The sequence below is a fragment of the Narcine bancroftii genome, chromosome 7 (assembly GCF_036971445.1).
Source record: "Narcine bancroftii isolate sNarBan1 chromosome 7, sNarBan1.hap1, whole genome shotgun sequence".
Taxonomy (NCBI): domain Eukaryota; kingdom Metazoa; phylum Chordata; class Chondrichthyes; order Torpediniformes; family Narcinidae; genus Narcine; species Narcine bancroftii.
This window is the reverse complement of record NC_091475.1, coordinates 39,190,333-39,204,942: the sequence shown is the minus strand read 5'-3', so window position 1 is coordinate 39,204,942 and position 14,610 is coordinate 39,190,333. Positions and strand designations below refer to the sequence as shown.

The 14,610-nt window shown below is 41.5% G+C and overlaps 1 protein-coding gene across 11 annotated transcripts in view; it reads right to left on the bottom strand.

Annotated features, from left to right (window-relative positions):
• Window positions 1-14,610, bottom strand: part of LOC138738784 (histone-lysine N-methyltransferase SETDB2-like) — a 123,203-nt gene that overhangs the window by 61,905 nt on the left and 46,688 nt on the right. For all 11 annotated transcript variants that reach the window (XM_069889697.1, XM_069889703.1, XM_069889696.1 and 8 more), the window contains 3 exons: window positions 13,451-13,515; window positions 11,957-12,002; window positions 1,633-1,691 (listed from right to left, as the gene is read on the bottom strand). In XM_069889697.1, the coding sequence (XP_069745798.1) occupies window positions 1,633-1,691; window positions 11,957-12,002; window positions 13,451-13,515 (170 nt within the window). The remainder of the gene's footprint in view (window positions 1-1,632; window positions 1,692-11,956; window positions 12,003-13,450; window positions 13,516-14,610) is intronic.

The window sequence follows — 14,610 nt, the reverse complement described above, 5'->3', positions numbered from 1 at the left end:
AATGTTTGCAGTTGAAAATTACCAAGATACTGGAAATGTGAAAGAAAAATAGAAACTGCTGGAATTATTCATTTGGTCATGCAGCATTTGTAAAAACATTTCAGGACAAAATCCCACCATTACTAATCAAAAACATATGATGAAACAAAGGCAGTAGCCCTTTTCAGGTGGCCTCAACACCCCAGTGTAAAGCCGCATAATCTCACCCCTTGCAGCTAAAGACATACTCACCTGAATGAGGCAGAGGCGCCGACGCCAACCCTCCTCTGGGAGGGATAATCAGCCGAGTGCTGTGCTCAGCCGATGCACCTGAATATGCAGCTGCCTGGGGGTGGGTTGATGACTGCATCAGCTGGCGACCCAACTCCCCACCGCCTGATAGCTCCCCCCGTCCCTTTACCTGACAGCACACCCCTGCACTGCTACCTGACAGCACACCCCCTGCCCCACTGGGGAGGGGAGGTCAGTGGGAGCTGTTGGGGCGGGGGCATTCGGTGGGGAACGTTGGGGCAGGGGTGGCCATTGGGGCAGGGGAGGCCGGTGGTGGCCGTCGGGGCAGGGGTGGGGAATGTTGGAGCAGGGGCAGGGAACTTTGGGGTGGGGGCGACCAGCGTGGGCTGTCACAGCCCAGCTGGCCGCTCCTGCACCAGGGCTGCTCTCTGAAGCTCAAAACACAGCATAGCAAAGGCGGTCTTCCCTACCCATAATTCCCCACTCAGCTGGAACTATTGTGGGAAACACAGAGAGGTTCCACTTGTGTGGGGGATAATGGGTAGGGAAGACGGCCATTCCTATGCCGCATATTATGACAGTTGGCGCTGCAGCACCGGTCACCCCGCCTCCATCAGATCTGGAGGTGCTACCGAGGCGCCTCTGGATATGAACAGGCCCTTTCAGGTGGACCAGGCAATGCTGCAAGCAGCCTTTTAGGGTTGCCACCTGAAAGTTGAGTCCACAAGATCTGCTCCTGCCACTGCCCTCAAGGCAGAGGGTCCACCTGAAAGGGCCTGTTCTTGGCTCAATAATTAGCAACAATTAAGACAGGGATATTGAAGTAGAAGGTATTTAAGGCTACATTTTGTATCTGCTGTTTATATCTGTGAAGTAATTAGATTAATCTCCAGTGTGCACCCCTCCCCATTCTCTGGAACTGCGACAATTTTATATGCCAAGTATCGAATTTCACAATCTCACCACACAATACAAATATTATGCAAATAACAGGATGGCAAAATAAAAATACAAGTTTTGAGATATGAACACAATTCTTTTCAAGATCGTGGAAGACTAATAACCCAATGCATTTTCTCACTCTTTCCTATGTATTTGAATTGAAAAAGAGGTCTAATTCTAGAAATACAAGGCAATCTGTTCAAATGGGGAGGAAAAAAAGTGTCAAAAATGAGGCTGGGCATAGTTTACTACAATGGGCTCTCAGTATATTAAGAGAGAATTTAATATTTATAAAACAATTGTATGGGTCAGGGATGACACTCAAACCAATTAACTTTAAAACAAAAATGTATGAAACAATAAATGGACAGAAGTAACAGCAAGATCCTATGCCCAAAGTCCAGATACATTAGAATTTTACTTCAGCACAAAGAAACCAGACTGATATTTGCATATTACCTGCAAGAGTTCCACTGTATTCTCTTTAATTTTCTCTGTCTTCAGCCTGGAGTTGCAACCTGAAGATTTAAAAAGAGACACCAAGTGATGAAAATATGAAATCAAATCATTAACCAGTAGGAATTATACATCATGTTGTAGTGAGTTGCTACAGGAGAGAGCAGAAGAATGACACACACTCAATGAGGTTATAGGCAAGACGGGTTTATTGCACTCTCTGCCCTGCTTATGTAGGCCCAGTTTCCCACTGCTGGGCCCAGTTTTCCTGCTCTCGTCGGCAAAAGTGAGTTCAGTGGCATTCCAGTTGCTGATTCGTCAATTATCCCGCCACGTGAGCAGTCAGCCGAGGAGAAAGGTCATTAGCCTGTGCGGGCCTTTTGCGATTGCTGCATTCAACCGTCATTTTGTGTGTTGGGCCACTTCCCAGGTAGTGGGCCGCTACATGACCCTCTCACCCCACAACTGGCAATCTGAGTATTGTCCTTTGCCTTTAGTGGCCCACCCCTGCATTGCAGGGCCTGTGCAGCGACTGGCTGGCTGGCATCTAGATGTGCTGCCTTGAGGCAATCAATGGTGAAAGGTTCTTCCTTACCGCCGATATCCAGCACGCATGTGTACCTGGTCACTCGGTAGGGCCCCTCGTATGGTCGTTACAGGGACAAGCGTGTGTTCCCCGTTGTACAAAGATGCATTTACATGTCTTTAGGTCCTTGGGAATTAATGTCTTTTGTTGGCCCTGCGGCAAGGGCTGTGCTGGGGCTAAGGTGCCTAGTCACTCCCTTAGCTATCCAGCTATCCAACGTTGTGGCTGATGGTTCTTCTGAGTGTTTGGCAGTGGCCAAGAACTCCCCTAGTATGATCAACAGTGCGCCGTACAACATTTCCGCCACCAAGGTGTTGATGGCAATAGCAAAATTGGTGCTGTGCGGATAACCAGGAGAACCCACAGTAGCTCATCTGTCCAATGTGAGCTCTGAGTCGAGCCATCAGAGCTGCTTTCAGGTGTCTGTGGAACTGTTCCACCAACCTGTTGACCTGTGATATGCCATTATGTGGTGGAGTTTGGTTCCCAGAAGATTGGCCAGTGCTGCCCAGAGCCCCGAGGTTAATTGTGCACCCCTATCAGAAGTCATATGTTTCCGCCAGTGGAACCGCTTCTAGCCAGCTTGTGGAGCGGTCGACAATTGTCAAAAGGTACCTTGCCCCCTGGGAGACTGGTAGTGGTCCGACAATGTCAATGTGGACGTGACGGAACCATCACCATACTGGTTCAAAGGTTTGGTGAGGTGCTTTGGTGAGCGTTTGCACCTTTGATGCCTGACAGAGTGTGCAGGTCTTGGTCCATTGACAGACCTGCTTACGGAGGCCGTGGCAGACGAACCTGCTGGCTACCATCTTGAAGGTGGTTCTGTTGGCCGGGTATGCCAGGCAGTGCATTGCTTCAAAAACCTGCTGTCTCCAGGATGCCGGTATAATGGGGTGGGGCTTGCCAATTGACACATTGCACAGAAGCGTTTGGTTGCCTGGGCCGTTAGTGACGTCCTTTAGCCTGAGCCCTGAGACTGCTGTCTCGTATGAGGGAATCTTAGAGTCTGTCTGTTGTGCTTTGCCCAGGGCCGCATTGTCTACTCCCTGGGACAGGGCCTGAATGGCCTGAATCGCTGGTCGTGACAGTGTGTCGGCCACTACGATAGTTTTACCGGCGAAGTGTTCTACGTCCGTGGTAAACTCGGATATGTAGGACAGGTGTCTTTGTTGCCTGGCTGACCATGGGTCCGATATTTTGTTGAAGGCAAAGGTTAGCGGTTTGTGGTCTGTGAAGACCTTGAATTGTCTGCCCTTCAAAAAGTCACTGAAGTGTTGGACTGCCTACTAAAACAAGGGAAAGATCCACTCTCACCAGCGTCATATAGACCAATATCTTTGCTAAACACAGATTATAAGATAATAGCTAAACTATTAGCGAACAGATTAGCAGAACAGGTACCGAAAATGGTAAATTTAGACCAAACTGGATTTATCAAAAAAAGACGCACAACAGACAATATTTGTAAATTTATTAACTTAATTCATGCAGTAGAAGGAAATAAAGCACCGGCAGTAGCAGTTGCTTTAGACGCAGAGAAGGCCTTCGACAGAGTAGAATGGAATTACTTGTTCAAAGTATTGCAAAAATTCAGTTTACCGGAGAAGTATATTAATTGGATTAAAGCATTATATGAGGGACCGTTAGCGAAAGTGACAGTAAATGGACATGTATCAAAGCAATTTAACTTAAGCAGGTCAACGCGGCAGGGATGCCCACTATCACCATTATTGTTTGCGCTAGCTATAGAACCACTAGCAGAATCGATAAGAAGAGATAATAATATAAAAGGAATAAAAATAAAAGACAGGGAATATAAAATCAGTCTGTTTGCGGATGATGTGATAGTGTACTTAACAGAACCAGAACTATCAATAAAAGAACTATATAAGAAATTGAAGGAATATGGAGAAGTGTCGGGATACAAGATAAACGTAAATAAAAGTGAAGCAATGCCTATGAATAACGCGGATTTCTCAAAATTTAAGGAGGAATCCCCATTCAGATGGCAAACGCAGGCAATAAGATACCTAGGTGTGCAAATAAACAAAAATCTAGGCCAATTATATAAACTCAATTACAATCCACTAATGAAAAAACTACAGGACGATTTAGAGCATTGGAAAGAGCTACCACTAACACTGATAGGAAGGATAAACTGTATTAAAATGAACATTTTTCCAAGGATACTATACTTATTTCAGGCATTGCCAATACAACTGACAGAAAAATTCTTCAAAGAGTTAAAGAAAATAATAAGGAGATTTTTATGGAGAGGGGGGAAACCGAGGATAGCACTAGACAAATTAACAGAATGGTATAAACAAGGAGGCTTACAATTGCCAAACTTCAAAAATTATTATAGAGCCGCACAATTAAGGTACCTATCAGATTTTTATCAAACAAGGGAAAAACCAGACTGGACGAGACTAGAATTAGATAAAATAGGGGAAAAGATACCTGAACACATATTATATAAATGGGACGAAAAATTGGTACAACATAGAACTTCTCCAGTAGTACACCATCTCCTCAATATATGGAAGAAGATACATGTAGAAAGAAATAAAATAAATTACCAAATACCAAAACTAATATTGACGCAAAATAAGCTACTCCCTTTTACAATAGACAACCTTGCCTTTAGAAAATGGGAAAAAAAAGGGATTAAAAGAATAGAAAATTGTTTTTCAGGAAGTAGATTCTTATCCTTTGAACAAATGAGAGATAAGTACAATATAACGGGAGATACAGCGCTGGCATATTACCAACTGAGATCCTACTTGAAAGATAAATTAGGAAGCAACTTGAGTTTACCAGAGGGAAGTAACCTTGAATATGTGATTACAGATACAATGTTAATCAAAAGATTTATAAAAAATATGTATATTAAACTGCAAGAAAAGGAAAATGAGGAAACAAATGGTAAAACTAAACAAAAATGGGAACAAGATTTAAATATAAAGATAAAAAAGGAAACATGGGAGAAGTTATGCTCTGGAACGATGAGAAATACAATAAATACGAGGCTGCGTATGATACAATATAATTGGTTACACAGACTATACATTACACCGCAAAAGTTAAATAAATGGGACCCAACAGTATCTGATAGATGTTTTCGATGTAAAAAAGAAAGGGGAACAACAATTCATGCAATCTGGACATGTGAGAGAGTAGAAAAATTTTGGGATGATCTCAATCAGATATTAAATAAAATAACAGAAAACAATATACCAAAGAATCCAGAGATCTTTCTCCTAAGTAACATAAAAAATAAAGAATTTGGAATTGACTTGGAGGATGCACAAAAAAGATTTGTTAAGATAGCCCTAGCTGTAGCAAAAAAATGTATTATGTCAACCTGGAAATTGGAAGATAATTTGAAAATACAACAATGGTATATAGAAATGAATAAATGTATTCCATTAAAAAAAATAACATATAGTTTAAGAAATAATATTGAAATATTCGAACAAGTATGGGAGCCTTACATTAAATACAATAGCGAAAACCTACCGGGAACAAACATTACCTAAGTTGATGGAAGGAGAAGAGAAGAAAAAAATGGACTCAGTAGAATTTCTGGTGTATTTTTGTTGAATGACAACATTGTCTAACTGAATTAATGCAACCTAGATTGTATAACTAAAATGGATGAGAGGGGGGAGGGATGGGGGGGTGGCTTGGGAGGAGGGAGAAAAAGTCACTGTAAATGTGTGGAAAAGAAAAAGTGTATATCATGGCTATTGTGATTTATGGTGTGAAAAATAAAAAATTTAAAATAAAAAAAAAAAGTGTTGGACTGCCAGGTACAGTGTCAGGATGTGGAGCCGTACCCCGTGCTTGAGTTCAGCTGAGGTAAACTGGGCTGTCACAATGGAAGGAAATTCGGTTAGGATGCATGTGAACTCGTTTCTAGACCCTGCGATAGAGTCAAGATGGGGGGGGGTGGTGAATAGTCTGGCCTGACCCAGGGAGAAAGTCTGGAAAGTCCTGGCATGCACCAAATGCCACCCTTTAATGTCCACTAGCAGACAGTGGGCTTGGAGAAAGTCTGCTCCCAAGAGTGTAAAAATCTATGTGAACCAGCTGGTTCCAAAATGGACTGGGATGGTGCGGGTGACAAAGGTCCTTATGCTGCTACTGTTCACCACCCTCAGGACCAGCCCTGGTTTCCCGTTCTGAGTGTTGTAGACTGGGTGGGGGGAGGGAAGGACAAGAGGGAGTCTCAGATGTGGAGGAGGCTGTCTTGTTGGCCAACTGCCATTACCACTAGCGATGACTGACCATGGGATTTCCCTGAAACGCACAGAGGGTGGCGGCATCAGCCGGCCTCCATAACCCATCTCTGATGGTAGAAGCAGTACTGATTAGTGGGGGAGTCCACTTGCCTTTCTGATAGTCGTTGTGACCTTGTTGTTGTCAGCATATGTGGCCTAACGACCTGTTCCACCACGGAGCTGCCGACCCTTTTCGCTCTCCACAGCGTGTCCGCTCAAGTGGTGACTTTCTTGCTGAAGTCTTTGTCGTTGAGCAGCAGTTGGATATCCTTTGGCAGCCGTTCCAGAAAAACATGCTAAAAAAGCAGGCAAAGCTTGTGCCCCTCGGCCAAGGCCAGCATGTCGCTCATGAGGACGGATGGGGCTCTGTCCCCCCAGGCCATCCATGTGCAATAGTTGGAAAGCGCACTTGCACCATGAGATCCCGAAAGTTTGGGTTAAAAGTTCTTTAAGGGTGTCATAGTTACCATGTTCTGGAGGTTGCAGCAGGACATAAACGACTTGTGCTGCTGTGTCCTGGTCCAGCAAGATCACCACACAGTAGTTCTTCTTGGTGTCAGCAGAGATCTGTCAGAGCTGGAACTGGGCTTCAGCCTGGTCAAACCACACTAGTGGCTGTGCTATCTAAAATGTCGGCAATTTCAAGGAAACTGCGTGTAGAGTTGACTGGTCGGTCATATTCGTGTCCAAATTCCATTTGGACCGGTCATGGTCACCAATGTAGCGAGTTGCTACAGCAGGGAGTGGAAGAACAACAAGCACTCGATGTGGCTATAGACAATACTGGTTTATTGCATTCTCTGCCCCTGTTTATATAGGCCCAGTTTCTTGCCTCTGGGCCCAGTCGCTGATTGGTCGATGTTCCTGTCATGTGGGCATCAGCCAAGGAGAAAAGCCATTCACCTGTGTGGGTTGCATTTGACTGCCATTTTGTGTGTCTGGCTGCTACAATGTATTAAATTACAAACAAGTATCAGTAAACATACTGCTCCAATAGTTCAGTGCTAAGAGAACTGGTCTTGTAAACCAGGAGTCACGAGTTCATTTCTCACTGGGGTCTCATTTCTGTGAGGGATGCTTGACAAAGAGGTAACTCTGTCGTCCTTACGGTGGACAAAGTTGAAGAATTTCATGTATGTTACATTCTAAATGTAGTATTATATGACAATAATCAACCTTTACCTGTAAATATGGGATCTCTCAATTCAACACTAAATCAGGAAAGCTATTACAGGTAGGGCTACATTTCTTGAAGCTTTTTACCATCACCCTCTCAAGGACAGTAAAGAACAAGCAATAAATACCGACTGTCATTGACACCCACATTCCACAAAAACTGACACTGTGAGAGAGTGGTTATGTTGGCACAAGGCCATTGGACTCATTCTCCTTTATATATTCCATCTGTCATTATTTGATATCTCGTCATGACAGTCATGTGAACTTAAGAATGGAGTTAGAGTAGTTTGTGACTACACATTCGTGCATGTAGAGAGGGTATGTAAATACACATCCTTGCAGAGCACTGGTATTGAGAATGATCGTGGAGGAGGTTGTCTCTCATCTCATGATTGCGGACTGTTAGAGTGAAAGTCAAGGATCCAATTGCAGAGGAGGGTGTTGAACCGATTGTCTTGAAGTTTGGGGATGAGTTTACTGGGGGTACGATATTGAGGGCAAAGCTCTCGTCAATAAACAGTATCCTTGACGAGGTATATTTGGTGGCCAGTTGTTCCAGGACCCAGTGGAGGGCCAGGAATGTTACGACTGCTGTGAATCTGTTTGGATGGTAGGTCAATTGAATTGGGTATGTTACAAGTCCAGAGGACCCCAAAATCCAGCAGCATTAGATATTCACCAAGACAAATGGTTACTTAAACAAAAGTTGCTTTTAATTATCTTTAAACACGAAAACAATCAAAATTTAACTTATTACTATTAACTTACTTAACCTAACTGAACCTCCTCCTAATTCTAAATGCACGTGTATGTAATGTGTATGTAAGTTCAGAAAAGTTCTTCGATTTACCATCCAATCTCACTTCTCATTCCTCCAAGTTTACTGGTTGCAGGCAATTCTTATACTGTGCACAGAATTTAACATTTATGAAGTTCACCAGGTTTTCGTGCTTGAAAGGTAAATGGTTACCACTCAGGAAGGTTCTTGTCAGTTTTCAGAGAGATTTATGTTCGCTGGACACCCATAACTGATTCCTTTTAATCAGCCACTTCAGTGTCTTGCCGAAGAAACTTGCCCCATCAAAGTTCTCCAGATGATAACCTCTTTCTTTCAGGTCACCACAGATTTCCTTTTAGTTTCTCTTATTTCAAGTGAAACATTAGGCAGCCAGTCGCCTCCTCTTGTATGAACCACAAGGGCTTTGAACATGCTGAACTAAGCACTCTCAACCCATCTTCCAAATGGGGTTTTTCCACAAGCTTGCTAGCATGTACTGTTCCAGTACCAGCTGTTACTGCTGACTGTAAAACTGCAGAACTCATCTCTCTCTTTCACACACACACACACACACACACACACACACAGAAAAACCTGTTTGATTCTCTCTCTGCTTGCAAAACCACGTGACCTTCTTAGAACAGCAAACAGAACTCACAGACAGCCTGTGGCTCTAAACCTATTCCTCCGAGTTCTTTCATCTGTTGCTTTTCAAAACAACAATCCATTAGTGAAGTCTCTTGGGCACTCTCCAAAGCTTTTGCAAAGGCTCTTGAAGCTGGCCTGTCTAGCTTGAGCAGAGTTCCAGTATTTTAAATGAGATCTATTCTGAAGTGTTTGTATGTGACCTACACTAAAAAGCCTGCCCTAATTTATCTCCCAAAAATATATCTATAATCTGTCACAGGTCAAGGTTAGCTTGAAGGCTAGATTTGACCACCCTTTCAAAGCACTTCATGATGGTGGATGTCAGATGTCAGAGCCACTGGTCAACATTCGTTTATGCCCATTATTATGATTTTCTTCAGTTACTGGTTTGCAGATGGCCTTTTTTGAAGCAGGTGGAAATTATAGCCTGTTGCAGGGTGTGAACATGGATTGCCCAGAGACTCAATCTGGGACAGTTGCTTTCTGCAGGTACATTCTCCAGTGGCTGACATGATGCCAACAGCAGTGACCTCAGTAGTTGAGGAGGATGTCGCTGCCTCACAAGCTCCCTGTTCGAAATGGCACAGAATGCTTTAGGCTCATTAGACAATGACGCAATCTTTTATGCTGCATTGCTCACTACTTCGCAATATCCTGCCATGGTCACTAGGTGTCCATGATGTTCTCAAGAATCCTAGAGCAGTAGTGTCTCAGGTTTCCCTGATAGCCTTGCAAAGATCTTATTTGGATTTCTTGTATCAGACTGGGTTTCCTGTGTTGAATGCCTTTAACCTAGCCTTCAGTGTAGAGATGACTGCGTTCTTTCAGGTTTTCTTATTGGTGAATAATTATATTATCCTCTTGATCACAATCTTCCACACCCTTATTGATGAAGTCTATAACGGCAGGGATATATTCATCGACATTGGTTGCTGGGTTCTTGAATACATAAAAGTGCACTGACTCAAAGCAGTCATTTGGGATGTCATCTGTTTCAATGAATCAGAATTCATTGTTGTGAACAGGCCATGAAATTCATTGTTTTGCTGCAGCATTACAGGTGCAAATATTCATTACAGGTGCAAATATTCATTACAGATGTAAATATTCATTACAGGTGCAAATATTCATTACAGGGCAAATATGAAAGCTATAAATTACATTTTTTTTAAATAAATTAGTGCAAAAAGAAGAGAAAGAAAGATAGTGTCTGTAGGTCATTGTGCATTCAGAAATCTGATGGCAGAAGGGAAGAAGCTGGGTGTTTGTCTTCAGGCTCCTGTTCCTCCTTCCTTCCTGATAGTAACAGTGTGAAGGAGGCCTGGTGATAAGAGTCCTTGAGGATAGATGCTGCTTTTTCTTAAAACACTGCTTCTTGTAGATGTTCACGATAGGGTGAAGACTGATACCCATGATGGCCTTGGTTAAGTTCACAACTCTCTGTAGCCTCTTCCTGTCCTGTGCATTGGCATCTTCAAAGCTTTTTGTCCACATGTCTCCAAGAAGTCTGCTTTCCTCAGAACTAAAATGGCCGTGCGTTTATACAGGTGCTTCTGAACTTAACATCTATTATTTCCAATATTTCAAGAACCATCATAAATCCTCTAACTTCAATCAGCATCCATTTTCGTCTCAAACTGGCTTCTGTCTTCTATCTCAAAGAACCATGTGTTTAAAATGCTTTGTGCCCCATAGCCACCCAAACTAACTTATTAAACCATATCTAGATAAAATGTACTTTTAACATTAAACTAAGGATTCATATTAACATAGATCCTTTAGTTACCATAGTGCAACAAAAAAGTGGTGTTGCAATAGCGTTAACAGGCATTATGTGGTGCCAGACTGCATGATTAGTGCGTTAATGGGTGGATTGCACTGGTTCAAGGCAGCAGCTCAATACCATCTTCATGTGGAAAAAAAGGATGGGCAATAAATGCTAGCGTCAGTAGTGATGCCCCATCCTAAGAATGATTATTTTTGTGAATAAAAAAGTAATTAAAAACCATAATCGAATGATATACAGGCAGTCCCCGGGTTACAAAGTCTGGGTTACAAACAACTCATACTTATGAATGGCTGTTCCCCAATTAGCGCATGTGCATAATGTTACCTCACAATTGCTAAATAAGAACCGTAAATACCTGTTACCCATTATGTACAAATTTGGCTTATACAGACCCAGGTAACGAAACTCATTCGTAACCTGGGGACTGTCGATATAGTCCTTTATATCTGAAGAATGAAAATACCTGAATGATTCTAAAAACACCTTACAAAAGATAAAATGACATTGGAAGGAGTAGGGTGCATAGAAAAAGCCACAATGAAAAATTGTACAAATTAAGATTATATTCCCTGGAATCAAAAAAATTTAAGGGTAATTTGGACAAAGTATTCAAGACATTAATGGGAATTGGTACAGAAGGAAGAAACCTCAAAATCTAGACAACATAGCCAAAATATATATATCCCCCCTGCTTTCATCTTATCTAGCAATCTTATGCAATGCACAGAAGTTACCCTAAATTTAATTCAGAATCTTGGTGGAGATTTTACATTTTCCTTTTCAAACTAAACGTGATTATGTTATGCTCAATAATAGACACTTTTTTTTTAAACACCACAATAGTAAATAAAATTCCAAATATTTTATTTCCTATAAAATGAATTGGGATTCTCCACAGTTGTGAAAGATATAATGTATACATGAATGGAAGCTGTTCTTTCATTCTTACTCTGATGTGTTTCCCCGAATTCAGTAGCATTATTTTACAATTGTGCCAACTGTAAAGATTAAATTAAAGCAAATAACAAACATAATGTTGAAATTTGAGTTGCAAAACTTACTCAAAGAACCAAGTTTTTGGGAAGTTGCTTTGGACATTTTGAAATCCTAAGAAAAATAACACCTTAGATAAATAAATTTTCTCTATCTGCAGAAAAACACATGAATGAAGCTAGTAATTTAAGAATTTTTTTTACAGTACAACTCCGATTATCCAAAATGGTTGGGACTGGGCCTCTGTCAGATAAATGTATTTTTTTGATAACTGGTCATTTTTTTTTAAAACAGCCCAGTAGCAACAGCAAATTATTTGTATCAAAGTTGAAACAACAACAAACAAGGGAAGGCTTTTTAAGCATTAAAATAACACTTAATTCTCGCCAAAAAACAAAGCTGGCTGCAACACCGCTGCCAATTACTGAGACCTCCCAACCACTGCTGCCGATCCATGACACTTCCCCAGCGCTGCCGCTGTTCCCCAGAGAGGCTTCCCGGGCCAGTGGAACACTCACTGATGAGTTGGTGGGCTCCTGTCTCCCCGGTCGCCAGAGCTCCTGACACCGGAGTCCAAAATCTGAATCCTCTCCTAGGCCTTCTGTATATGCACATTGCGTGTGTGGTAGTAGGAGTCGGCATGAGGAGCTCCAGTAAGCTGAGGAGAGGGGAGGGAACGCTACTCCTACCTGGGAGGTCGCTCTCCTTGATGACGCCGGGACAAGGGATTCTTCCAATTGCTTGCAGCTGGGAGACAGTAGCACGCAGTTTGAGAGGGAGAGTTGGAGAGAAAAATCAATAGGGGAAGGCAAAGAAGAAATGGAGAAAGGGGAGGGAGTTACCCGAAATGAGGGCAATTATTGTTCTAATTTCATGTCATGTGAATTTTTTTTCAACCTGTGAGGTTAGTTTGGGTCGAAAAAATTTCGGACAAATGAGGATTTTGGAGAATCTGATTTCAGATAATCAGAGTTGTATTGTTACCAAAATAAATGTTAACTCTTTATCTTGGACAAAGGATAGTAACAAACAACTTGTCAGAACTGATTATATCAATCTCTAGGACGAGGTGATACTCAACCAAATGTTGCTCATAACAGCTAGGTTTGAAGAACAAATGTTTTTCTAACTTTGCTTTTACTGCCAGTTTGTTCCAGATATCATTGCTTACTAAGTATGTAGTTCAATCATTTCCTGACATCTTTCAATTGCTACTTTTCATAAACAATTTCTTCAGCAAGAAATGGCAGATAATCTGACTGCAGGGTTCAAAAGACAAACTCAAAATATCCTACTTGCATTCTTACAATCAGTGTGTATCTTGATTCTATATAACTCAACAACTTAAAGCATTCAGAATTAAAGATGCACTGTGTTCATTTATCAATTCATTTTGTTTAGTTTAAGTACTTTTTAATTTATAAAACAATAACACTTTGATCTTTTAATCAAAACAAATGCCAAAAATTTTTTTTTAAAAAGAGAAACTCAAATTGAACAAGGTAGGCTAAGTCACAGAATTTATCCTGTACAGGTATTACAAGCTGTGCACTAGACAATACCTGCAAGGTTCCACGATCATCTGATAAGTAGGAATATTGTTTCTGAGATTTTTTCAATCTTCCATCTTAGTAAAAAGAAAAGCAAAAGAATCCAATAAAGATAGTTGTCTATTCAATTTCTAATTTTTCCCCTTAAAATCTTTTCGCTTTCTCGTAAAACTAAAACATAAACTAAAAACACGTAATGACAGAGAATACTTTGCCAGAAAGCCAGACAAAAATCTATCAGGACATTCCCTTAATTTACAATTGACCTCCATATTGTCCTCTTTCCAACAAACCATATAATAAAATATCATATCAGCCAACTTAAAGGCTTGCTCTTCTTTGTTCTGGTGTGGCAATAATGTACCATAAAGACAGCCCAGAGCAGATAGCACAATGACCCTTACCATTTACAGAATGTCAAGAAACCTATGATGAACCACAATCATATGCTGTAGAAATAATACATTTTTAAAAATGACACTAAATGATTTTGTATGCAGCATGTTCAATTGAATATATGGCCTGCACATTTTTAACGCACCAACAGTAAGGAATGTTTATTAGATTTCAGAATCTCTTTTGTATAACTATTAGCAATATACTTCCGGGTAAGTATATTGGCCTGGATTGAAAATTAGTTGTCTGACAGGAGGCAGAGAGTCGGGATAAGTGGGAGTTTTTCAGGTTGGCAGAGAGTGGTAAGTGGGGAGCCACAGGGGTCAGTGTTAGGCCCACAACTGTTCATCATTTACATTGATGACTTGGAGGAGGGGACAAAATGTGGTGTAGCCAAGTTTGCGGATGACACCAAATTGAGTGGAAGAGCAAATTGTAATGAGGATGTGGAGAGTCTGCAGAGGGATAAAGTTAAGCTGGATGAGTGGGTAAAGGTCTGGCAGATGGAGTACAATGTTAGTAAGTGTGAGGTTATCGACTTTGGCAAGAAAAATAAAAGAGCTGAATATTATTTAAAGGGTGAAAAACTACAGCATGCTGTTGTGCAGAGGGACTTGGGAGTGCTTGTGCATGAATCGCAAAAAGTTAGGTTGCAGGTGCAGCAGGTTATTAAGAAGGCAAATGGAATGTTGGCCTTCAACGCTAGAGGAATTGAATTCAGGAGTAGGGAGGTCATGTTGCAACTGTATAAGGTACTGGTGAGACCGCACCTGGAG